The following is a 26,352-nucleotide window of genomic DNA, read 5'->3' as shown; positions in this document are numbered from 1 at the left end:
GGGGTACAGCAATAATTAAAACATACAGGAATCCCTGCCTGCAGGGTGCTTATATTGCCCTGGGGGAGACAGATAAGACACACCAAACATAATCCATAGATAAATTATACAGGGCGTAGTAAGGCGATAGGCAGAGACACGCAATGCAGCAGGATAAAGAGGGGTCACGGTGAGGCAGGGCAAGGGTTGTGATTTAAACGCATTGGTCAGGGGGTGCCTGGGCGGCTCAGTTGGTTAAGTGTCACTGTGGATTTCGGCGCAGGTCATGATCTCATGGTTCGTGAGTTCGAGCCCCGTGTCGGGTTCACCGCGTAGAGCCTACTTGGGATCTCTGTCCCCCTCCTCCCTGCCCCTCCCCCACTCGCTCACACACACTCTCTCTCTCAAAAATAAATACACACTTTTTAAAAATACAAAATTAAAATAAATAGACACGTCGGTCAGGGTAGTCCTCATCGACAGGGTGACCCTTGAGCAAAGACTTGGAGAAGTTGAGGAAGTTAGCCACGTGGCTTGCTGGGGAAAAGCCTTCCACCCAGAGGGAACAGCCAGGGCGCAGACCCTGAAGGGGGCAGGTAGCCCTTGTGTCTGAAGAATAGCAAGGAAAGCAGTGTGACCGGAGCAGGAGGTACAGGGATGAGAAATGGAGACAGACAGGTGCAGGAAGGGAGCCGGGAAGGACGGCCAGATCACCAGGCGGCTGGGAAATAGGGTCCCTGCTCAGCGCCCACAGCAATGACAGACTTTACAAGCTGTTTTCATGCCAGTGTTTCATGACCTCTCAACTTCTAGAGGACACTATTAACATCCTGCCCCCACCTTAGATGCTTGTGAACACTGAGGCCTGATGACAGAGGTGTGCTTGTCAATGTGGCTCTGGACTTGGGGGTAGGCGGGGAGGGCCGGGAGAAGAGATGCTCAGAATTCACACACCGTTCACCATTCAGGTGCCCTAGACACTCATTACCTCCAGGGCATAGGTAACCAGTTAAATACTGGCAATGGGAGGTGATGAGCTTCTGTATAAGTTGTCTCCAATATAATTTAATTAATTGCAACTTTCCGAAACGGAATTGTTAACGATGGCTGTGTTTTAACAACCGGCTGCAAAATCTCCGAAAAGTTGACCCTTTGCACTTATAAACTGGTGGCAGCCAGCTCTGTCACCCTACTGTCTGGGGAGGTTAGGGTGACACATGCCATGAGAGGCAGGGCGGGCACCCAGGTCCTTTGGTCCTTGTTCCTGTGCTCTGCAGGAGTTTTCCCGTGAAGATCTGAGGATGTTCATGAGGGCCGGGGCTGGACAGGGTCCTTGGCAGGATCAGAAGAATATGCCAGCTCACACATTCCTGGGAACTCTGCCTGGGGACCCTGGCCTGTGGCAGGCCCCTTCGCTGCACTCAGCCCTTACTCAATCACGGCTTACACCCCCAGCCTGACTGTGACATACCTTGAGCCAGGCTGCCTCTGCTGCAGAACACAACCCTGCTGTGTTTTCTTGCCCTTGGACTGTTTTCGGGCTCCAAACAGTTTGAGGCCCAGCCCACCCCACTCCCCACCCCTTGTCTCTGAGGGGATTTGCATGTGAATGAGCCTGGCTCTGAAGTTCCAGAAGGCAAGGGGTGGGGAGTCTTTCACAAGCTGGAGAGAGTGAATCCTTCCTGGCCCTCCTGCCCAGCCCCAGTTCCCAGACTCTCCCGCCTACCCCCTCTCTACCCCGCTCCTGCTGGGACAGTGGGCATTGCCAGTTTCCCACCTGCGGGACGCCCCGCTTCCCAGGCTCTTAGAGCCCCTCCCTGCCAGCCCTCTTTTTCTCCCCATGCTCCTGCTGCCTGGAGACCATCCCCTTTTCTGTCCAGAGCCCTTCTTGCAAAAGGGCAATCCTTCCCGGGAGCAGTGGGAGTCTTGGACTCCGAGGACCCGCCAGCCATGGCTCAGGCCCCCACGCCGTTAATGGTGCCTACCATTTCCATGGACACAATACCTTCTTAGGGGCTTACCCAGCTCTGTTAGGAGCTTTTTACTGTGATGAACACATAAGTAAGAACACCATACTGGGACTATGGGACACACCCCTGCCGTTACCAGGCCATGTGGCTTTGAAGGGGTTACTCCGTGTCCCTGAGCCTCACTTTCCCCACGTAAGAAAGAGAAGAGATAAACTTGGTAGCCTTTCATATCCTTTCTATCTCTGACCTTCTGTGGTTCTCTGATTCCAGTGACTGGACCAGGGCTGGAAGTCAGGATATCAGGATTTTGTCTCAGGTCTGCTACTCCTAGGCTGTGTTCCCTTGGGGACTCATGTCACCTCTCTGGGCTCAGAATCACAATGTGTGCTTGAAGTGCATTCCTTGCAAGAGAGCCAGCAGAAGCAAATATAATAAAGAAGGTGAAAATACCTGTCAGCTGGAAAGTTCCACACAGAGGAGGGAAATGACTGTTACCAGTGCTATTATTATTATTATTATTATTATTATTATTACCTTATGGCCAAATGACTTGGCTGAAACCCAAGCATCAACCTCCAGCCCCTCTCGGGCAAGGCCAACTTGAGCCTTAGACCCACCAGCTGTGCTATTTTACTTCCATGGCTTTCAAGAGCTTCCAGAATGCAATACACAAAACGCACTCATACAGACACACACACCTCCTTTCTCCTCTAGTCCCAGGCTCTTGTCTGGAATCCAGTACCTGTAATTTGCTCCTTCTCGTGATCTTTAGCTGAAATCTGGGCAAGTGTGTAAAGTAGAAGATTGAGCTGTCGAGCCCTGGCCCGGTCCCTGGAGGTGATAGACTTACTGAGAGGGTGGCTTCAGGAGCACAGAGCACTCTCTTGCGAGTCAGAAGTCCTAGCCCAGGGCTGCAAGTGAATCCCGACCTCAATTCCCACATCTAGAGCAATCCTTTGTTTTTTGTTTTTGTTGTTGTTTTTTAAATATAATTTATCATCAAATTGGCTAGCATACAGTGTGTAAAGTGTGCTCTTGGTCTTTGGGGTAGATTTCCGTGGTTCATCGCTTACATACAACACCCAATGCTCATCCCAACAAGTGACCTCCTCAATGCCCATCAGCCATTTTCCCTCTCCCCACCCCCCATCCACCCTCAGTTTGTTCTCTGTATTTAAGAGTCTTTTGGGTTGACTCCCTCCCTCTCTGTTTGAAACTATTTATTCCCCTTCCCTTCCCCCCATGGAATAGAAGAATCCTTTGAAACACAGGGAAGTGAGGAGATTCCTGGACTTATATTCCCTTGCGGGATGGAAACTTTGAGAGCTCCCTCACATTCCTCTGTGAAATCAGTGTAATATCCTCTGTCTGTCACCCACCTCCCGGGATTTCCAGGAGATGCCTCGAGTGCAGAGGGCCAAAGGAACTTAAGATAGATGCCACCTGCCACATGAAGTGGCCGGGCTGTGAGGGGTCTCAAGGTGCCCCTCCCTCTCCATCGGCCTGGGCTCTGGGGTCCTCACAGGATGAGAAGTCTGTGCTAATGGCTTCAGTGAGATCGGGAATGAAGGTGTGAAATTGGAAACCAGAGGGGATACGGGAACAGTTCCAGTCTCTCCCTCTTCTTCAAACAGTGAAATTACCCATGCCCACCCAGCAGGGAGTGCAGAAGGGGGTCATCTTGGATGACTGGATCTCAGCAGTCTTGTTCTTCTCACTGACGTCCTGAGAGCTGACTAGATTCCAGGTGCCCTTCTAAGTGTTCTACGCATATGAACTCATGTCACTTTCACAACAGTCCTGTGATACTAATGCTATCGCTGTCACCATTTCCCAGATGAGAAAACCTGTATACGGAGCATAGCCGTTTCCTAGGGCTGCCATCACAAAGCACCACAAACTAGGTGGCTTATAACAGGAATGTATCGTCTCACAGCTCTGGAGGCTTCAAGTCTGAAATCAAGGTGTTGGCAAAGCCACTCTTCCTCTGAACGCTCTAGGGAAGAATCCTTCCTTGCCCCTTCTGGCTTTTTGGTGGTTGACTGCAATCCCCGGCATTCCCTGTGTGTGGCAGAATGTCTCCAATCTCGGCCTCTGCCTTCACACTTGACTCCCTGTGTGTCTCTGTGAACAAACGTCCCCCTTATAAGGACACCAGTCTTTGAATCATGGGTCTACCCTAAGCCAGTATGAGGTCATCTTACCTTGACTACATCTGCAAAGACCTACTTCCGGATAAGGTCGAATCAAATCCAAGGGTTAAGACTTGAATATATCTTATGGGAAGGGGGGGCCACAATTCACCTACACACAGAGAGTTTGAATGATTTTCCCAGCATCTAATAACTGGGTGAAGACTCATGTGCAACTCATATAAAGATGAGGTCCCACATGATTCCAGTGTCAGTAAGGGGATTCATTAAAAAAAAAAAAAGAGGGGCGCCTGGGTGGCGCAGTCGGTTAAGCGTCCGACTTCAGCCAGGTCACGATCCTCGCGGTCCGTGGGTTCGAGCCCCGCGTCGGGCTCTGGGCTGATGGCTCAGAGCCTGGAGCCTGTTTCCGATTCTGTGTCTCCCTCTCTCTCTGCCCCTCCCCCGTTCATGCTCTGTCCTCTCTCTGTCCCAAAAATAATAAACATTGAAAAAAAAAATTTAAAAAAAAAAAAAAAAAAAAGAAGAAGAAGAAGAAGAAGAAAGGAAAATTTTGGTGGCATCTTGGTGGCTCAATTGGTTAAGCACCCAACTCTTGATTTCGGGCTCGGGTCATGATCTCATTATTCATGGGATTGAGCCCCACATTGGGCTCTGCACTGACCAGCACAGAGCCTGCTTGGGATTCTCTGTCCCCCCCTCTCCTGCCCCTCCCCTGCTAGAGCTCACTCTCTCCCTCTCTAAGTAAACAAACACTTTATATATATATGTATATACATATATATACATTTTATATATATATGTATATATATAGTATATATATGTATATATATAGTATATATATGTATATATATAGTATATATCTATCAGTATATAGTATATAGTCTATATATATCTATCTTATACTAGTATACTAGTATATCGTCTCTCTCTAGTCCGATACTGTCTCTCTCTGTGTGTCATTTCTCATCTCTCAGTCTATCTCTATCTACTCATAGAGCGAGCGAGAGAGAGAAATTTAAGATTGACGCCTTCACAACGCAACTCACTTCTTGCGAAACCAAACCCAAACAGAGATGCTTTTCCTATACTCTTCATCTGCCCCCACCTCTCTTTCTCTCTCTCACTCTGTCTCTCTCTCTCCCCTTCTGTTTCTTCCCCCAGTCTCCAGACTCCACACCAAAGAACTCTTCTGTCTCCCCTCCTCCATCCACTTACACACTATCCACTGACTCCCCCTTGGACTTCATGATCACAAAAACCATTCATGCACTGCCATATGTGAATTTAGTTTATTCTGAGTTTCTTTGATTGTTTTATCAGAGTTCTACTTCTTACCATATTATCTGTGTGGAATTAAAGCAAGAGCCTCACCCTGTTTCAGCTCTGTTGGGACCCAAGGGCTAGAAGAAAACGTTAGGAGGTGACAGAGTGGGGAGGAGTCACATACCAGAGATTCGGGTGTTTATGAGAGACAGAGGGACTGCAAACCAACCTGAACTTCCAGGCTGGGTTAGTTGCCGCTCTTGTGTGTTCCGTGTTTGTTGACCTAAACTGACCAATTTTATGCCACTGGTAGAATGAGAAGGAAGTAGCTTTGGGCCCAGGTTTCTTTTTAAAATACTTTAAAATATAGAAACAGAAGAAAGAAAAAATTACCTGCAGTTCAACTAGCCATTGTTAACAGTTGCTCTAATTCTTTCTCCTTTTTATTTTCAATGCATTTCTTCGACATAATGCATTGTGGTAATTACACCATGTATATGTTTAATATGCGTAATATAACCTACTAAGAAAGTTTCCAGATCATTGCAATTCTTCATTAATGTGATATTAATGCCTAATATTTATTAAGTGAAGGCTCATTAGACTGTTTCCCCTAGAATTGGATATTTACCATTTTTTTTTAGTTTTCTATTATTATACATGACTGCTATAAACATCTTTGTCACAAAAGGTTTTTCCACATTTAGGATATCTTCCCCTAAGTTTTATTCCCAGATAGGAGGCCAAGCAGAACTTGTAGGTGAGGATAATCCAAACAGCCTGATCTGTCTTAGAAGGTAGTGAGTTTCTCATTTTGCAGTTGATCTCAAGAAGGCGGCATGATTTTTTGATAGGGGTGTGATAGGGAGATAAGGAGTCAGGCCAAGTAGCTTTCAAGGCCCCAAGAACCTATGAGATGGTAATTCTCCAAGTATCACTTCATAAATGTCACTCTTTCCCTTTGTCCCAAATTGCTTCCTACTCCCCATAGCATATCTATTCCTGTGCAACAAACCACTGTAAAACTTAGTAGCTAAAACAACATCCATTTTACTTGCTCAGATCCTTTGGTCAGAAGTCTGGGCTAGGCTCACAGGATGGTCTTTGGCTGGATTTGCCTGAGGTCATTCGAGGAGCTCTAGTCATTTAGAAGCTTAACTGAAGCTGGAAGGTCCAAGATGACCTTCCAGATGGTGGTAGCTGTCAGCTGGCTGGTCTAGAGACCTCGATTGGGATGATTCCTCTCTGGCCTGTGTGACCTTTGCTTCTCCAGTAGGCGTGACAGGGCTTCCTCACATGGAGGCACACAGGGAAAGAGCTACAAGGCCCCCTGATGCCTGCAAGAGCCACAGGGCCCCTTGGAAGTGGCACACCAGCTCCACATGTCACATGCCTTTGTCAAGGCAAGTCACAAGGCTTGCACACTGAAGGACTACTCCTTCCAGAAGCGCCTTGCCACGTACAGCTAGAAACACATACTGACGCTTTCAACACTGTCCAGAGATCTCCTTAGCAGATCCACAAGTGCACTGTGTACACTTTTCTGCCAGCTACATTGTCACGGGCAGGTTGTACCAATTGTCTCACCACTACGTGACGCAGGTTGTCTTCGTCAAGCTCCCCCCGGGGCGGTTGCTCATTTTCTTCTAACCTCTACTTGCTAGCCAGTCCCAAAACCCAAGCCAAGGGTCCTGTTTGCTACAGCCCCGTACTTCTGAAGCCGGTACCTGCATCAGCCAGAGTTCAGTGAGGAAAGCAGAGTGAGAAATTGCTCTGTGAGCAATGAGACGTAAGAGCTATTTGGGGCCTCAGAAATCACATGACTAGAGGAGAAGCTGGGAAAGTGAAAGCAGGACTGGGGAGCCGGAGGACCACGGGCACTAATCAGTGCTCCTGAAAACCGGACGTGGGCGGAGATGTTGGCACCTGCAGGGAAATGTGAGAATCCAAGACCTTCTCGGAAGCCAAAGTAGGCCCATGAAGGGGGGCCCACGGGGAGAGGGTCTGTGAGAAGCTGTTGACTCTGAACACCTCTGAACCACCCACAGAGGTGGAAGCTGTTCAGAGTGGGTGGTAGGTATGAGCCACTGTTGGTCAGCAGAGCCAGTAGTTGGAAAGAAGCGCTGACTGCAGAGTGGAGGAGAGTGAGGGCAAGTGGGAACCCACTGGGCGCATCTATGTCTGTTCATTCTCCGTAGCTGATCACAAAACAGCCTTCAGAGAGTAAGGACTGTTGTGTTCTAAACTCACACAAGCCTCTCTTTTGGCCCCCTCTACCCTGGAGCTATACAGAAAGGGAGATTCTGAGGAATATCGTTCCAGATTAACTAATTTGACCACAGAATAATCCAGCACATTTCCTGAATATCTGCCTAATTAAATATCTGCTGGCCTGTCTTAGTTTTGCCAAGGTTTGTGCTGTTTCTACTAAGTTGAGAATTCATAGAAAACAGACCCTGGCTTCTCTTCCTTAGATCTCTCTTCCCAGCTCCCTGTCCTCAACACCTTTCCTATGGCAGGTGGTGATGGGAAAGGAGGGATGGTGGAGACTCTGAATACCCCCGGGACTTCACTATTCCCTTAGCCTAGAAGCTCCTCCTGCTTTCCCCAACTCTACTACTATTTCTACCTCCCTATTCCTATTCATCTTTCAGGCCTCAGTTCAAAGAACATTCTGTTCTTCCTAAATGTTTTATGATTCCCCTCAGCTGGATGGAATTTGTTTCCTTCTTTAAACCCCTGGGGCTTCCTATCTTTCATTGCTATAACTATGCCCTGACAGTTCCTGAACACATACCCATTTGAGTTACTTATCTTACTCTCCTACTAAATTTCACATTCCCAGAGGCAGGGGACTTGCTCATTAAGCTCATGCAACAAATAAGTAATTTTGGCATCCTCCACATTACAGTCCAGACAGAATTTGGTACATAAATATTTTTGAATTGAGTTGAAAGAAAACAAATTGAGGACATGCATCCATGTGTTGGGGCCCTAAATAACAATAGCCTGAAAGGATATGGTTGCCATAATAAGAAATAGAAAAATGAAGAGTCTGTGATCCCCGGCCAGATGGTTCTCTATTATAATGAATTTTGTGTCTTCATTTGATAAGGGACTTCCCACCATCATGTTCACATGATGACCCTAGAAATGGGACAGTCTGAACAGAAGCCAGGGCTCAATCTTTTGCTTGTGCTCAGAGGTAAATGATTTTTGTAGAATTTTACAATTCTTAGCAGGGGCTGCAAATATTAACCAAGGTCAGTGACCCTTCTGTTTAGGTTATGACTGGAGCTGTCACTGAGCCACATCCTCTCTGGGAGACAGTCCATGCCCCCAAGATAAAGTTTCAAGAGGCCCTCGAGCCAGAAAAGTTGTTTGGCAAAGTGCCTATGTCTTTTGTCATGTACTCTCTGGGCTGGTGGGTTCCTTCCTCCAGGGTCAGAATAGTTCCAAAAGCAAAAGTGCTATCAGGAAATGCTCATGGTTATCTGTCTACTCCTGAGCAAGTCACTGGCCCACTCTGGACCTCAGGTTCCTCTAGAAGGAGGGGGATTGAAATAGCTCTTACAGGGCCTTCGCTCCCAGCTCTGATATTCCAGGACTCTATTCTGAGCGGCAGGCTGAATTCCCAGGCTTCCAGAGCCTTCTATCCCCTGTTCCTAAAGATATAGATGGCTGAGATTTTCCCATGGGCCTCAGCCAGAACATGCTTACCTGTTGTCTGGAATAGTGTGGCTCTGCACATGATGACTATTTATCTGCCATCATGAAAATGTCTTTTATCCTGCAAGTTATGAGGGAGTTTGTTATCACAGACCCTCATTATGTCTCCCCGTGATCCAAGTTATCCCTGGTTGATTTCACTTGAAAGTGTCCATGCCCCAGGCACTATAGGATCCAAGAGACTTTGGGGGATACCAAAATATAAGCAGGAAGCTGCTGAGTCTGGAAGTGTTAATGCTCAAGTCATACGACTATTCGTTAACTAACTGACTTTGTATGGCATGGTTATAGACCACAAACAAGTTCAAGTTCACCAAGTTCTTCAGCAGAAAACAACTGGTGTCTTGAAAATTCTGCTCGCCATCCTCCAGTTGGCCTATTGAATGTGTGGGTGTAACGACTTGTTAGAATACTAGTATATCACAATTAGAAGAGAACATATAGCTCAGCTAGTTCAAACCCCTGTTTTATCAGGTGGATAACTGAGAGTAGAGAGGAGGCAGCCCTGTGACCGTTTGTGGTAGAGTCAGGAATAGAGCTCAGGACCTTCAACTGCCAGGTCAGGATATCTTATATTATCAATATTAGAACTCAGAGTTAGAGGTCACCAAGATAGGGTCCTCCAGTTCACGCCTTTCCTAGGCCTTCACTCTGGTTTCCATTTTACAACATATTTCAGTTAATAAACTGATTTTTAAAAAGACACAAATAAAACACTACATAAAGGAGACCTAAGAATTGCAAAGGCGTTATAGTCCAGGAATGTTCGATGCAGGGCATGCAACATTAAACAACTCAATATCCCCAAGATGACTGACATTCATAATAATGTCCTTGGGTCGCCAAGAAAGGGTTAGCATGTTTCACCTACGAAAGCAGGGATTTGTATAAAGCACTTTAAAAAGCATTACACTAAATAATAATGATGATGATGATGATGATGATGATGATGCTGATGATGGTTATTATTATTAATTATGGTCAGGTAAAACTTCGGCTATCTGGAAAACTCAGATAACCAAAATAACAAACAAGCCATGGTGGTCAAGGAAGTGACTGTGTACAGATAGGTACATTCTACAGTAACAAGGCTGGTGTGAGTTTGGCTAGTATCTGCAGAGAAGAGGAATAAACAGCAAAGCCATGATCTCATCTTCTGTTTACACTTCAATTCCCAAAGTTAGTGATTAATTGTCCTTGTGTTTTGTTGCCAGGGCAAATTGTTTTTCTTTAAAACTCCCACTTATCTTAAATAAATAAATCATTAGTTTCAAAACAGAAGTGTCAAATGTCAAGATACTTCTGACATACTAGGCTAATGAACAAAACAATGAATGCATTAGAAGCTACTAGAGGTACGCAGAGCCTTTGAGAACTTTCCCTTAATGACTTTAAAAGGCATCAGAATCATTCTTGGTAAGAGATTTTCTCACGCATCTTGGCTAAAATGTCAATCTAGAGGTTGCAAACACAAATACAGCCTCAAAAGAATCCAGTCAGTGTAAATGATAGAGTGGTAGGTAGGCCAAGTATTCATAGTCAAATAACATACCAACCAGCTACCGTATTGTACTTCCCAAACCAAACTCACACAAAATCAGCTTAGGCCCCAATTTAGGCTCTCCGCTGGGGTCTCTGAATTTACACAGGGTCTCTGGCTCCTCCAAGGAAGGGAATTCTTTTAGCAAACAGGTAATTTTTGCATCTGAGTCTTAACACAAACACAAATGTTTCAGGGATGATTCCAGTCATTTCTGAATTATTAAGACTACCTACTAAATATAGTTCTAATTATATAATTTCCCTGTTCAAAGTTTCCAGTGTCTTTTCTTTACTCAGAATTAAGAGTCACATAGTGTTCTTATGGTATTCAAAGTCAGTCATAATCTCGTTTCAACCGTTCCTACGACTTTATGTTCCCACAGACTCCCTGGCTTCTTGTTCTCAGAAAGAGCCTCACACTTTAGTTCTTGGTAACAAACATTTGTTGGGTAATTGCTAGGTGCCAGGTCCTGCTCCGTGAACTAAAAACACATCTACAAAGAAAACAAAGTCTCGTTCTCCTGTAGTTTCCATTCTGATGGGATCTTTCATCTTCTGAGTGCCAGTGCGTTCCCAGTGACTGCGTTCCCGTTAAAGCACTCGTCGCACCGTATAACAGCTCTGTCTGTGTTTTCATCAGTCTGAATATTGGCTCCCCAGGCACAGCTTCCATGCTTTACTCAGTGGCAGGCACACACTGAATGCTCAGTGAATGCCTCGGAGTTCGTTTCTCGTCTTTGGTAATGTGGTCAGTTTCTGTTGCATATGGAATCCATCTGTGAGGTTATCTAAGTCTGAGTTCTAATAGTGAGTTAGTTTTGACAGATGAGTCATTTTTTTGTCCATAGGATGACAAATGTCAAGCTACTTCTGATGGACCTAAACAAAGGAATGAGGCAGTGACTATGCAGCCACATGGACTTAACCCGCACTGTGTCTTTCCTCAAGTCCCAGAGTCCCAAATCCTCTTTCTCTGGGTTTCCCAGGCTGCCTGGTCTGTTCATGGGCAGCCCCTCCCTCTTTTCGTTTAGAGACCAAGCTAATTTTGGAAGCTACTCATCTTGTTCCCTTCCTCTTTGATCCCAAAGGTAGAAACCGAAGAGCAGGTGCTGGCAACCTTCTGTGGCAGGGAGACCACAGACACGGAGCAGACCCCTGGCCAGGAAGTAGTGTTCTCCCCCGGCTCCTTCATGTCCATCACTTTCCGGTCAGATTTCTCCAATGAGGAGCGATTCACGGGTTTTGATGCCCACTATATGGCTGTAGGTAAGTTGGAGAAATGGGTGGCTCACCCCAGGTCTCCCCTTCTCTCTAAAGATTAAAAGTACCTCATGCTCGTTTCTTTACAATGAACACCTACATACTCACCATAGAGATTCTGCCATTAATATCTTCCTGCATTTGCTTCATCACATATCTACCCATCTACCCATCCTCAATCTAGCTATTAATCCCCTCTTTTTGATGAATTTCAAAGTAAGTTGCAGACAGACAGTGGTATACTTTTTCCTAAATACTTACCCATGCATTTCATTTTGCTGAAGTTCAATATCTATTCACAATTTCCTTTCTTTTAAAGTAAAATGTACAGGGGTGCCTGGGTGGTTCAGTCGGTTAAGCGTCCGACTTCAGCTCAGGTCATGATCTCGCGGTCCGTGAGTTCGAGCCCCACATCAGGCTCTGTGCTGACAGCTCAGAGCCTGGAGCCTGTTTCAGATTCTGTGTCTCCCTCTCTCTCTGCCCCTCCCCTGTTCATGCTCTCTCTCTGTCTCAAAAATAAATAAACGTTAAAAAAAATTTTTTTTAAATAAAGTAAAATGTACATTCAGTGAAATGCATAAGCCTTCAGTACATTTGTTGAGTTTCAAAAATTTTATATTGTATGTAACCCAAGCCCCTAACAAGGTGTTGAGCTTTACCGTTAACCCAGAAAGTTCCTTTATGCTCTTTCTCAGTCACAGTCTGGTCCCATCTACCTTAGAGGTGACAACTGTTCTGATTTTTTTTTTCCACTATAGATGAGTTTTGCCTCTTCTTAAACTCCATATAAATGAACGTACACAAAATATATTTTGGAAGTGAGGATTCTTTACTCAGAATAAAGTTTTTGAGTTTCAATCATGTTGTAATGCATCGGTAACTTGCTCCTTTCCTGGCAGAGTAATTTTCCATTGTATGAATATAATACTGTCTGTTTATCCATTCTTTCATTGGTAGACACCTGCACTCTATCCGTTTTTTGACTCTCACTAATAAAGTTTCTATGCACTCTTGTACAACTCTTTTTGTAAACATATGTTTTCACTACTGTTGGGTAAATAGGTAGGAGCAGCATTGTTGGGTCATAGGGCAGGTGTATATTTAATTTTATAAGAAATTACCAGGCCTTTCCCAAAGTGTTTTTGTACTATTTTATATTCTTTCACCAATGTACAAGAGTTTGATGTCAATTTTTTAATTTCTAAAATTTAAAATTCTGATGGGGTATGTAGCGGTACCTCATTATGGTTTTGATTTACATTTCCCTGGTGACTAGTGATGTTCAGCATCCTTTCATGTGCCTGTTGGCCATTCTTTTAGCTTTTAGGGGGAAATGTATGATCAAAATTTTTTTGATGTGTATCTATTTGTTTTGAAAGAGAAGGAGTGTGGGAGTGGTGTAGGGACAGAGAGAGAGGAGAGAGAGAATCCGAAGTAGGCTTTCAAGCTGACAGCATGGAGCCCAATGTGGGGCTTGATCTCACGACCATGAGATCGTGACCTGAGCTGAAATCAAGAGTTGGGTGCTTAACCGACTGAGCAACCCAGGTGCCCTTGCATGATCAAATTTTTAAATTGGGTTGAGAACATGCGTTTCTTTAATGTCTACGTTCCCACTGCCCAGGGAAGTGGGATATATATAGAGAGAGAGGGGCTGCATGGACTAGAAAGAAAGAATGGGTTCTGGAGCTACCCTACCTGGGTGTGAATACTGACTCCACCTTTTATCATCTCTATGACTTGGAGTAAGTTCTTTAAAGGCCCCAACTGTCTGTTTCATCATCTGTGGAAAGGGGATGGTAAGAGTTCTACCTGCTATTATCACAACTCTTATGGGGTAGTGGCACCCGTGAGAGGCAGATCGCCTGGCCTCGAACCTGGCTTTCGACGGTCTTGGATAAGTTGCCTCCGTTCTCTGAGTTCCAGTTGCCTCATTTGTAAATGGAGACAATGGCTACTTTGGGGCTTTATGTGAGGCTAACACAGGGAGTGGCCATATTGTGTGCTCTGTACATGGCTGTTGTCTTCATCGTCCCACATGGACTGATGACCAAAAGGCTCTACTTGCCCTGCAGATGTAGACGAGTGCACTGAGCGGGAGGACGAGGAGCTGTCCTGCGACCACTACTGCCACAACTACATCGGCGGCTACTACTGCTCCTGCCGCTTTGGCTACCTCCTCCACACGGACAACAGGACCTGCCGAGGTGGGGCCCAAGGATGACTCCGTATATCACCACTTTGTGCCATGTTTCTCAATAAGATTAGGGGAGGCTCAGAGGCGGAACAGATACGGAGTAGAAACAAGTAAAAATGAAGCCAGAGAGCTCTGCCTCAGATACCCTATGCCTGAAGATGCTGAAATGCCCGCCAGCCGGGAAGTCCGCGTTCAGGTTCTCAAAGGATCACATTTGTGAAGCCTCTAGGCCATCTTTCTTCCTGGACAGCAGGAACTTCTGCTCTCCTACTGTAGGTAACTGGCCTGGCCCCAGTTATGGGAAAAGCTGGGTTCCCAGTCCTTTCTCAGCCATGCACCCGGCCTCACCCAGCCGTTCCTTTACCTCTTCACTCCCCTGGCCTCACAAGTTCCTCTGTGATCGAGAGAACCTCAGTCCAGAGAACAGATGAGGAAGGAGAGAGGCAAAGACAGAGACAGTGAGGAATATGCCCCATTCCTTCCATCTCTGGTTTCCTGTCTTAATCAACACGCTCACCCTGCTGCCACCTCCAGGCAGGGCGAGGATGGAGAAATGGAAGACTTCAGCCACTTTCCATGAGGGCCTCCCTGACTAGTGGGGTTATCAGCACAGAAGCAAGTGGTGAAATGTAGCAAATGCTGTGGGCTCAGCACAAGTGACCTAAGTCTGCACGGCACCGTGAGCAGACATGTCCCAGAGATGGTGGCACTTGGCAGAGTGGGAAGAAGAAGGAAAAGGAGAGTGCTCCAGGCAGAGAGAACAAATGTTCAGAGTCCTGATAGAACTTGGCATGTTTGGGGCATTGCCATCAGATCAGTATGGCTGCAGGGTAAAGATCTGTGTTTTAGGAGGGTCACTTGGAAGCTGAGTGGGGGATCATTGGAGGAGAGAAAGGCTGGAAACAAGACTTCTTTTCCTTCCTCCTTAAAAAATTCCTACTTTTTTCTGAATAAAACCCTCATGTGATCCATCAGTATAAAGGAGGCACATACAGGAGTTTTCTTCAAGAGGGCTGTATTTTCCTTGGTTTTTATTCAGTAGGTATTTATTGAGTATCTACTACATACTAAGTCCGGTGGGCTCTAAGAATGAGCAAGGCTTCTCAGTCTTTGTTTTCATTTTCTCCTCTGCCTCCAGGGGACTTTTAAAACATTATCTTCCTAATTTCCCCTACCCATGGAATTTTAAAACCACAGATAATACTGTATGTATGTTTATATACTGTATGTCCTGTCTGTGTATTATGCATAAAAAGAGTAACCTTGCCTAAAAAAAAAAAAAAAATAGCCTCCATGGGCTAAATGCCACCCCCCAGAGAGTGCTTGGGGTAAGAAATGAAAAGAGGTGGGAATTCAAGAGGCCTCATCCTAACCATACTCTGCAGCTCACAGCTATAGGACTTTAGGTTAGCCATGCCCCCTCTCTGAGCCACAATTTTCTCATATTCAAATGAGCAGGATAAACAAGGGCTTAGAAAGGATTGACATCCCAGATCTGGGAGGGGTCAGCCCAAGGACAAAGGTTCAGTGGCAGATAAAGGGCCTTGGCAGGGCTAAGCCATGGCCAGGGTCCCAGGACACTGGATCCTTGGTTGCAGCTACAGTGGCGAACAAAGCAGAATCCCTGAGCTCAGGGAACTTACAGTCTACTGGGGGCAAGAAAATCCCCCAACAAATATATTGCACAATGTCAAGCAGTGGTCAGCCGCATGAGGAGAAACAGAACAAGGTCAGGGGCCAGAGAGTACAGATATGTGTGAGTGTCCCGTGTTGGATGAGGGATCAGGAAGGCTTTGAACAGAGACCTAATGGAGTTCTGGGCTGAGGGGAGAGCAGACAAAGGAGGTCTAGAGGTTTCCCCCTACCAGTCTATCTCAAAACTTTTCCTTCTCAGACCCCCTCTGCCCCACACCAATACCAGAGAAGCTGATGAGAAGGTTTATCACACTCACTGCCTTTGAGTCTTGACTCTGAACATTATGAGGTGTGTGACCTTGGATACATCACTTCTCCCTGAACTTCAGTCTACCCATCCATAACATGGGGCTAATGATGTCTTCCCATTGCCTCTCAGGACCAGTGGGAAAGTCATACAGTAACCGATGAGAAAGGGGTTGCTGTGGCCATGGCTGTGGTGTGCCACTTTGCTCTGGTATGTTTCCCACAGTGGAGTGCAGTGATAACCTCTTTACCCAGAGGACCGGCGTGATCACCAGCCCCGACTTCCCCAACCCTTATCCTAAGAGCTCGGAATGTTTCTACACGATAGAGCTAGAGGAGGGTTTCATGGTCAGCCTCCAGTTTGAGGACATTTTCGACATTGAGGATCACCCTGAGGTGCCCTGCCCCTATGACTACATCAAGGTAAGCCTACAATGGACATTTGCCCTGGCCATGCTGGGAGATCTTGGCTGAATTGGGAAAATTGATATTCTTGGTCCTCCAGTTTCTCCCAGGATAGAAGACCAAGACCAAAAATTACTTAAAATAGTGTCTACCAGCTCCATCAGCTCCAGCCTAGGGATCTTCCCTGATCCAACACTAGCTCCTTGGCCACCTGTAAAATCCCTTTTGCCATGTCACGTGACATCACCATGAAGGAACACCAGAGGTGAAGGTCACGAGGACCATCTTAGACTTCTGCCTACCGCGTATAGTATCCCAGGAGCTATGCTGTAAACCTTCTCCAGGCACTTAACCTCATGGGGCTTCACTTTTCCCCCATTCACAATAAGGTGACAAGATGGAGATATCACCCAAGATTGTGGAAGCCACCAGATGAAGGGTCAGGAGGCCTGGTCCTCGGAGATGGAAGAAAACACGAGTTAGAGGCACAGGAAGGACCCATACCTGGTAGTCAGGAAATCTAGATCAGCTAATAGTGCCTACTTCTTTCTCTCCATCCCCACTGACTCCATTCCAGGAAAATCCCTCTTATCTCCTGGTCCGTGGCAAGGCTTCTAGCTGTGTTTCTTGCTTCTAGCCTTGCCCTACACAGTCTGTTCTCCATGACATCAAGGCTGATCTTTATAAAATCCAGATCCGATTAGCACTGCTCTTGGAAGTAAACATAAACCCCTCAATACCATGTGGTGCTTACCTGCCTTTCCAACCTCATGCTATGGCACTCCTTCTGTTCCAGCCACTCTGGCTTCCTTCCTGCTCTTAATGCTGGGCTCTTTCCCACCTTTGGCCTTGACCTTTACATATACTGTTTTCTCTGCCTGGAAAGTATTCTTCTCTCTTCCTCAAGTGACAATCTTCTACTCATTCTCCATGTCTCAAATCCAGTGTCACCTCTTTGAAGAAACTTTCCCTGACCATCTATTTAAAGTTTTGTCTACAAATAAACAAAAAAATATTTTATCTATTATATAAATGATGAATTATATAGGTTACATAGATTTTACTACGTACATTAGAAATATATAGCATATACTTGTGTATATATATATATATATATATACATATATATATATACACACACACCATCATGATTATTTTTTATAATTATTTTGCTTATTTATTGTTAGTCCCCCCCTCGCCTCCATCCTCGACTAGACTGCAGTTTCTTTGAGAGCAGAAGTCTTTTCTATCCTATGCACCTAGACAGGACTCTGTCCCATTCTGAGACATAGTATGTTCATCTTGGAGCAGAGGACTGCCTTGTCCACTTCCAAGTCCATTGTAATCTGTAAGTGAGAGAGTAGAGATGGAACTGTTTGGTGAATGCTAATGCCCGCTAAAAACATGAGTGAATACTATGGGTGCACATGGAAGCTTCCAGAAAGCCGGGGTTCAGTACAGAGATGGTCCCAGCAGCTGCCACCACAGCTCAGATGTGACCTTTTTCTCTATCTTGCCCCTCACAGATTAAAGCTGACCCAAAAGTTTGGGGGCCCTTCTGTGGAGAGAGAGCCCCAGAACCCATCAGTACCCAGAGCCACAGTGTCCAGATCCTGTTCCGCAGCGACAACTCTGGCGAGAACCGGGGCTGGAGGCTCTCGTACAGGGCAACAGGTAATACAACCTCTTCCCCCATGGGTCACACTTAGTCACCATGCTTAGCCCTCATGGGACAGTAGCTGAGGGATGAGGGATGCAGGCCTGGGACTCCTCTGGGGACGTGACAGGACCCTCAGCTCTGCTATAAAGGAGGTTGGGGCCAAGTACATTCTGTCTCCTGACTCAGTTTACCATCCAGAAAATGGGGGCAAGGGCAGCAATAATGGTGGGATTAGACTAGACATAGTTTTCAAACTTGCCGCACTTCAGAATCACATAAAGAGATTTAAACAAGAACAATAATAAACAAAGAAACTAACTAACCAAAAAAACCTTATTTCCTGAACTCTACTCTTTCACACCGATTCATTGGGCCTGGAGAGAACCCTCCCAGCTCAGCCCTCTCCAAGTCTGGGGCAGGAATTTGAGTGCGGGCCTATAGCTCAAAACGTTTCCTCATGGCGGTTTGCCTCCTGTGGCCCCCAGACTGGCAGCCTCCGTAGGCCTCATTCCCTAGTACCCCAAGGCAGCCAGTGCTGGCCCAAAGCCTGATAGAGCCATGTGCCCCAGGGGTCTGCAGTAAGCCGAGGAAAAAGAGGGTACTGGTTGTGGCTGATCTCATAGATCTGATATCCTGCCCTTGCCTGCATTATCACATCAATGCCTGGTTCTGGGGAGGGGAATGGAGAGTGTATTAACAGAGACTTTGTCCAGGAAAAAATGTCAGGGGTGGAGCCAGGCCTGGGAATCCTGTCCAATTTAGGCTTCGGAAGGGCAGACTCAGAAGCATATGGTCACGGTCTCTCTCTAACACTCTGAAGAACGGTCTTGGGGAGAAAGAGCGATTAAGTCATACTGAGCTGCCCAAGAGAATAAACTTTGCCCAGTGAGTGCCAATGACAAGGATATAAATTTCAGTGAAATAGGAAAACACTGTTCCTTTCATCAGAGGAGTCCAGTAGGAAAGGTACAGGTTTGGGAGGTATTAAGCTCCCTGTCACTGTAGGAATGCAAATAGATGTTTGACATCTACCACGGAAGATGTTGTAAAGGAGGCCTCAGACAAGGGTTGCACTCAATGACATTTAATATCCTTCCTACCGTGTGTTGTGATTAAATCATTTGGCCAACCAGCTCATTTTACCGATGAGGAAATAGAGGTCCAAGTTGGAAAGTGACCTGCTCAAAGTTCCAGAATAAGTCTTCAGAACCTAGTAGGTACAGACCCCCAAACACCTAGTTCTGTGGGTCTCCCCTGCACCATACCTTGCACTGCAGGGGCTCGCCACCTGCTGCAGCCTTTTCCTTGTTTTCTCACCCACCGCTCTTTCATTGCTCCCCACCAGGGAATGAGTGCCCAGACCTACAACCTCCTGTCCACGGGAAAATCGAGCCCTTGCAAGCCAAGTATTCCTTCAAAGATCAGGTGCTCATCAGCTGTGACACAGGCTACAAAGTGCTAAAGGTACAGGGTCCTGCTGGGGGAGGAAAGGCCACCAGGCCACAGAGATACTCCTGTGCCTCCCAGGGCAGACGGGCTTCCCGGAGCTTGCCATGCCCCTCCACGGTATTTACCAACTTCCCCATAAACCTCCAGCATGTTCCAGAAATGCCAGCCCTCTGAAAATCCAAAGCATGCATCCCATTCTAGAAATGGCACAAAAGTCATTTATCAGAGCTTGGGCTGGTTTGAATTGCAAAAACAAATCAAGATCCGTTCAGCCCTACAATCAGGACAAACAACCTTAACGGAGTTCATCAGTCAGGCCGATTGGGGGAAACTGGGATGGGAAGCAGAGATTTGAGAGGCGGCACATGGCTCACTCTTCCCAGGAGCCTCCTGGCTACCTTGGAAAATAGAAACAAAAGCACCTCCTAGGCCTCACCTGAGATGAATTAAAGCGGGATCTCTGGGGCAGGGCCAGTGATTGGTTTTTCTGTTATGTCACCCAGGTGAGTCCAGCGCGAGCCAAGCTAGAGAAGCTCTGACGGGATGGGTCTCCACGTGGGGTCCCCACCACAGCATCATGTCACTCGTTAGAAATGCAAACGGCAGTCTCCGAGCCAGGCCCACTGAATCAGAAACTCCAGGGGTGGGGCCAAGCAGTTTGTGCAAAAGCCTTTAGGCATACGGATGCTTACGCACGTTTGAGAGGCCCTGCTCTGGAAAGAGAGTCAAGGGTACAGGTTTCCCCTCCAGGACAGTTGCCCCAGCCCTTCCTCACACACAGCCCTTGCCCCTTTCCGCGGTAGGAATGGGCACCATGAATTCAGAGTCTGTCTTTTCCATGGAGTCAAGCTTGTCCTTGGAAGCCAGTGGTTGGAAAATGTTAGTCGAGGACAACTGGGTATGGAATTTGAGCCAGTTGTACTGGGGAACAACCACCAACCCCACCCCTCCTCCCTGTTGCCACATCTTCTTCCTGTTTCTTCCTAGGATAATGTGGAGATGGACACATTCCAGATCGAGTGTCTGAAGGATGGGACATGGAGTAACAAGATTCCCACCTGTAAAAGTAAGAGAACAAAACTGGTCTGTGATAAGGATAATGAGCTCCCCAGCATTGGTGGGTTCCAATCAGAGACCACACAAGGGTGAAAAACTGACGGGTGTGCTCAACGAGGGGTAGAGCCAGTAACTCAGCAGGCACGTGAGGGCTGGACTGAAAGACTATTGTTTGTTTAGGGAATACGACATTAGGATTCCAAAAGAAACTTCTTGTTGGTCCTGGTTTACTTCCCAAATACTAACTTTACCTCTGCCTGCAGGCAAGTTGCCAAACTTGCTAAAGAAGTAGCTTGTCCCCAGCTCTGAAACTAGCTCTGGCAATTACTAATTCAGGAAACTATTTTAGCACCGGTGCCCAGAGCCAAATGACCTTGCCAATCTCTATGTGGTCATCAGCCATACCCACTAAGGTTTCTGCAACAGCTCATGATTTAGGGCCCGTCAGGAAAGGCTGTGAGGTCAGTAGACCTGTGCGAAGCAGGGGCCAGGGGCACAGCTCTGTACTGGCTCTTGAGACCCTGAGATTTTGCATTGACTCTGCTCCTAACCCACCCCGTGATCATGGACAAAATCCTTCACCTCAAATGTGCAATAAAAAGTTGAACTAGCTTTCATACTTTAGAATACATTGGGGTGTTTCTCAAATAATATATTCCACATAAATCACCTAGTGTGCACTGTGAAAGTATAGATTACCAGCCACCACCCTGTCCCCTACCCAGGTCGCTCCAGTTGGAGACTTGTGAAGACCACAGTTTTAGGAAACTCATTATGGCAGCATGGGGGAAGGGAGGTGTGGTGACGGGAGGGTGGGAAGGGAAGAAAGGGAAGGGGCAAAGAGAGGGTTGGCTTTAGGAGGGAGAGGTGAAAAGGCAAGAGTTGGTCCTGCCCACCCCCGTTTCATGGCTTGCCATAAACAGTGGAGTAGTATCCCACTTCCCTGGAGTTAGGAGAACTAAATGGCTCAGATTCTCTAGGCAGGCAGATCCACTCCCAAAGCCCCAGGGGGGGACTCTGTCAGTAGGAGCTCTCTTGAGGCAAATCCCAGACAGAATTTTAGAAAATACACTTGCTTTTCAAATCTTTCTTTTTTATATGACAACGTGGCTGGAGTCAGAGCCCAGGGTGGGAAAAGGTGGGGGGCAGGGGGGGCATTTTATGGCTTCCACTAGTTGGATGCCTATAGGAAACAGGAAATTCAGGTAGAAAAGAAAGGTCCAGAAACTGAGGAACTCAAAGGCCAGCAGACATGTCCACCACCTTCTCCAACGCCTGGCTCACCTGTAGTGCTGCGACTAAGTTCTGTGTGAATACTGTACAAGGCAAAGCAAGGGCGCATTGTGAAGGAGGAAGCAAAAGAGAATGTGGTGTGGAGAAGACAGGATGTTTGTAAAGTCAGAAAGTTCTAGATCAAATCCAGACTTGACCAGTTGAGTGCCCCTAAGCAATTTACTCAGACTTCCAGCCTCAGTTTCCTACACTCTTGATTCTTCTCAAGACCAGTTGGGCTAATGTACCTACTGTGCCAGTGGAGCACCAGGAGTAAGTGAAAGTTCATAAAAGCTTCTCTCTTCCCTCCCCACCCCCCACATCCAAACTCCTCACTAGGCAGAGGTTTGTTTCTCTCGTTCATGCTTTTGGAAGGTAGAAAAGTTTAATAGTAATTTTTCCCCAATGAAGCATGCACACTTCGATTGCAACAGAAGTACTTCATTTGATGGTACTATTTTAAGTGACTTACGTTAGTATACAAAAGAATGGCCGTCATTTTGTACTAAAGAAGAGGAATATTTTTTTTTCTCCTGAATATGGCCTGGTTCTCCCAACATAGCCCAGATTAGGATTATTAGAATCCCAATTCAGGCATACCTGGCACCTGTACTCATTCACTGAATAGGTTTTCACCAAGCATCTCTGCGTCCCAGACATATGCTGGGTCCTAGGTGCAAAGATGAGTAGGACTAAGAAATTTCAAGTCCCTAGGGATTGTGGGGCAAGAGTTTGGGAACAGACAGGAAGTGTGCATGTGTAGTGAAGAAACTTGCACTGGAACAGGAAGTGGAAATGATGGAGGGTTGTCCTGACCCTGCCTCCACCTTGCCATGGCCACCCAACACAAGTACTCTCCATGCTGAATGCCATATGTCAAATGAAGGTTCAAACCAGATGAAAACAAAGCTTGCTTCAGGGGCAGAATGCTGGAATCCTCGTGAGCCAGGACTTATGACCATGCAAATTCTCAGAATGGTACAAATTCCACAATCCCAAACTATCATCCACACTGGCTGTACCTAAACTGCATTCTTAATCAATCTGGTGGAGCGATTTCTGTATTTCCTGCATGAACTGTTTCTGCTTTGCTTGCTAATTTTTCTCTTTCTCTCCTTTCTCTCTCTCCCTCTCTTCCTCTTTCTGCTTTCTTTCTCTGCACCTCCTGACCCCTCTTTGATCTTCACCACGGTGGCAGAAACCGAAATGGATGAGGAGAACGAACTCGGGTCAGAGCAAGAGACAGAGTGAATGATGGGACCCCTCAGAGTGCAGACATCCAGGAATGGACCATACCCAAGACCCTGGGGCCCCAGAGCTACTCCACCCCTCCCTACCCCGCCAACGCTCCATTTCCAATTTCTGTGCGGATTAGTGTGGATGCTGAACAAGGCAACACAGCGTCAAGCAGTCGAAACTGCAGTGTAATGGAGAACGGTTCCCTCCTGGAGGGCCCACCCATCACTCAAACATTACTCTGGAAAATAATGAAAAGCCAAGGGGGATTTTTTTTTAGCACACTCCAAGCGGACCCGTACAATTCTCAAAGGAAAAATGACTTTGGTTCCAGAGACACAAGATTTCATATACAATCACATGGCCCTAGGCTGACCAGGTCAAAGTGAGCCCTGGTTCTTCATCCACTCCACACTTCAAGTTGAACTGGGCCAGAAGGCCTGTGACGTTATGACTTTAGTATTTTTATCTGTTGCTACTTTCTAACCATGAGTAGGTGTGAAACTAACCATAACTCCTAGAGCATGGCTTTTTAGGAAATCTAGACCTATTCTCATCCACAGAAGTTTTGCTTCCACCTAGACTTAACACGGGACTGAAAGCCCATTATCATTATCATTATTAGTATTCTTTCCTCTGGGCCAGGGCTTACAAATTTTGCATCTCTGAAAATTCCCTGATTAAAGGTTTCAAAAGATAGGTATCACGCTTGAAAGCACAGTCCTCAGCTCTCGAGCCATGGGCCATCAATGGGTCACGATAAAGGGCTCTGTTAGTGGCAGCAGGAATCTCTGCTTCAGCCTGAACAAAATCAGAATAGATGCATCTGAGAAACCCTTCATTACTGTGACCAGTCAGTCTATGTGGTGATTAATGAGGGCTTTCGACGAGGGCAGAATCCTGCACAGGTGGACAATGGCAGGTCCGGAGACGGCAGTGCCAGCCTAGGGCAGGGGTGCCCCTGAGAGCGGAGATGAGGTGGGCAGTCAAGATGGGCATCAGTTAAGTCAATACGTTTAAGCCCACAATGTGTAACAGATATTTTACTCAGTGTGATAGAGGGGATCCTAACTTAGAAGATCCGATATGGACCCAAATAATTGCAACACTGGGCAACATAAGATGCACGCATCAGAGAGATGAACAGAGGCCTCAGCAAGGGGAATAGGGAAGCAGCCCTCTCCAAGTAGAAGATGGAGAAAAGGCTTTCAAGAAGAAGCAGCGCTTGATCAAGGCCTCAAGGGTGGCCAGAGCATGGACCACATGGTTTCCCGTGTGGGGAAAGCAGGCGAATGAGCGGCACAGTGAGGGTGTGTGATGCTGGAACACAGGTGCACCGAGGGTGGGGACCAAGAGATGCTGGGGTGAGTGCCAGGGGAGCCCATGGTGCATTGTTCTGCAGGAAGCCCCAGATTGTGGCAAAGCACACTCAGGATGGCAGGTCAAGAAAGATGTGTCTGAAGGAAAATAAATGGCAGCCAGTAGTGACAGCAGAGACAGGGTGTGGGGTGCGTCCCATCCCAGGGAATGATGAGAAAGGGCATCCAAGGGAATGGAAAAAAGGAAGAGCATTTTGATTCCAGAGTGGGGAAGTGGCCAGAGGGAGTGTTAGAGAAAGTATGAGACCCCTTCCAAAGCAAAGAGGCTAGGCTAGCTGAGGAAGGAGGCTCTGGGTATAGCATCTTTGATTGCACCAGGTGGGGCTCAAGGCCCCCGGGAAAGGGAAGTTGTCTCCAGGTCCCAGAGAGGCATGGCTCTTCACCTGATACTATAGACTTGGGAGAAGTCCCAAGCTGAAGCGACCCTCTATTATATACTATTTATCACCTCCATCTGCCTAGAGGGCCAGCAAAGTTCCTTCTCTAGAGTGATGAGAAAGCAGGTACTCAAGAAATATCTCCCCACCATTGCTGGCCAAGTAACAGTCTCTCAATAGACTGAACTTCTAGCCAGGGCTTCTAGGATCTAAGCCCAACCCTGCAATTCCTCCCCCTGGAACTAGGTATTAGGTCCAGAGGATAGGTAAAATGAACCAAAGCTCAGAGACACAACAGTAATACCAAGATCCAGGCACCAGTGAATGGTATTTCCTAAAAAAGGAAGAACGATCTGCTTTGAGACTCAGCAGGAAAGCACATTTAAAACTGTTTTATATCTTTAAATAATAGATGTTATCACCTCTGGTGACCCTAGTGCTGACCTTCATCATACAGAGTAGAACAGTATCTCTAGTTTTGGGTTATCAAAATGAATGGGAACGATTTGTCTAGGGAGACTAGAGGTCAAGACAAAACATTAGCCAGTTCTCTTGGCTTTTGCCTTCCTTGTGGATAGGAGACACCTGCTGTTACCCTCAGCTGTCACCGCTCTCCTCCACATCGAAGGGCCTTGGAGCCATCTATGTTTTAAATTAGGTAACTCTTTATTCGATCAAAATGATAAATTTAGAGTTCTAAACTTAAAAATCACAAATTCTGGGTAGCATCTCAGGGGGAAATTGCCCTCTCTCTGCTTCCCAAGGAGGGGGGATTCTGGAAGTTCTTTGTGGAGTGCTGTCCTCTGAAATTAACAGAAGATTAATAGTTAATGTCCATCATTACCCAGCTAATACTGATTTTAAGCCATTTTACCTAGAAAACAGATCCTTAGGAATTGTTAGTTGGTTTTCTCAGAAGAAACCTGAATTCAAAATCAGGTCCAGTTTTCTGATTGTACCTCGTTGTGTGACCTTAGGCCAGTCAAGTCTTCTCTCTGGGCTCATCTGTAAAGTAAAGGTATTCTGGATTGTCCGCCTTTGGGCTTCCTTATGAACTACAAAGTTCTATCTACGACTTTTTTTGTGATTCTTCAACTCGGACATAGGCTGTTAGCCCTAAAATGAAGATGCCCTTAGAAATGAGCACCACCCCCTAAAAGAAGTCCCTGAAGAGACCGTTTGATAAATTGGGTCCTCAGCCCATGACTTGGGCTTCTGACAGACTTGTACTGGACTTTGTGCTGGCAACCCCCTAAGACCACCTCTGAGGAGCAGGCATCCTACAGCCAAGCCCAACATCCAGCCCCAACAATTGGAGAACATAAGCAGGTGAACGATTCAAACTTAGCCCACCCTGGGCCCCACCTCCCGCCTTCTGTGGCCAGGATGCCCACAGAAAGCCAGCCGGGTGGGGCTGTGTGTTCATGCAGGAGCTGCTGTCTTTCTGTTTGTTTTTGGTATTTTTATGCCAGGCACCAATGTGA

At 46.6% G+C, this 26,352-nt stretch overlaps 1 protein-coding gene across 5 annotated transcripts in view; it reads left to right on the top strand.

Moving 5' to 3' along the window:
• Window positions 1–26,352, top strand: part of MASP1 (mannan binding lectin serine peptidase 1) — a 63,167-nt gene that overhangs the window by 15,287 nt on the left and 21,528 nt on the right. For 4 of the 5 annotated variants that reach the window (XR_003971804.1, XM_030329812.1, XM_030329810.1 and 1 more), the window contains exons 3-8: window positions 11,725–11,902; window positions 13,972–14,103; window positions 16,261–16,457; window positions 17,966–18,113; window positions 19,445–19,563; window positions 20,536–20,614. Coding sequence is in view for 3 of the 5 variants with exons in the window: in XM_030329812.1 (XP_030185672.1) it covers window positions 11,725–11,902; window positions 13,972–14,103; window positions 16,261–16,457; window positions 17,966–18,113; window positions 19,445–19,563; window positions 20,536–20,614 (853 nt within the window). In the remaining 2 variants the exon portion in view is untranslated. Of the gene's footprint in view, window positions 1–11,724; window positions 11,903–13,971; window positions 14,104–16,260; window positions 16,458–17,965; window positions 18,114–19,444; window positions 19,564–20,535; window positions 20,615–23,074; window positions 26,198–26,352 lie in introns of all 5 variants that reach the window. The other variant, XR_003971805.1, reaches the window with a different exon arrangement.

Source organism: Lynx canadensis, chromosome C2 (assembly GCF_007474595.2).
Source record: "Lynx canadensis isolate LIC74 chromosome C2, mLynCan4.pri.v2, whole genome shotgun sequence".
Classification (NCBI taxonomy): domain Eukaryota; kingdom Metazoa; phylum Chordata; class Mammalia; order Carnivora; family Felidae; genus Lynx; species Lynx canadensis.
This window is presented reverse-complemented; position numbering and strand designations above follow the sequence as displayed.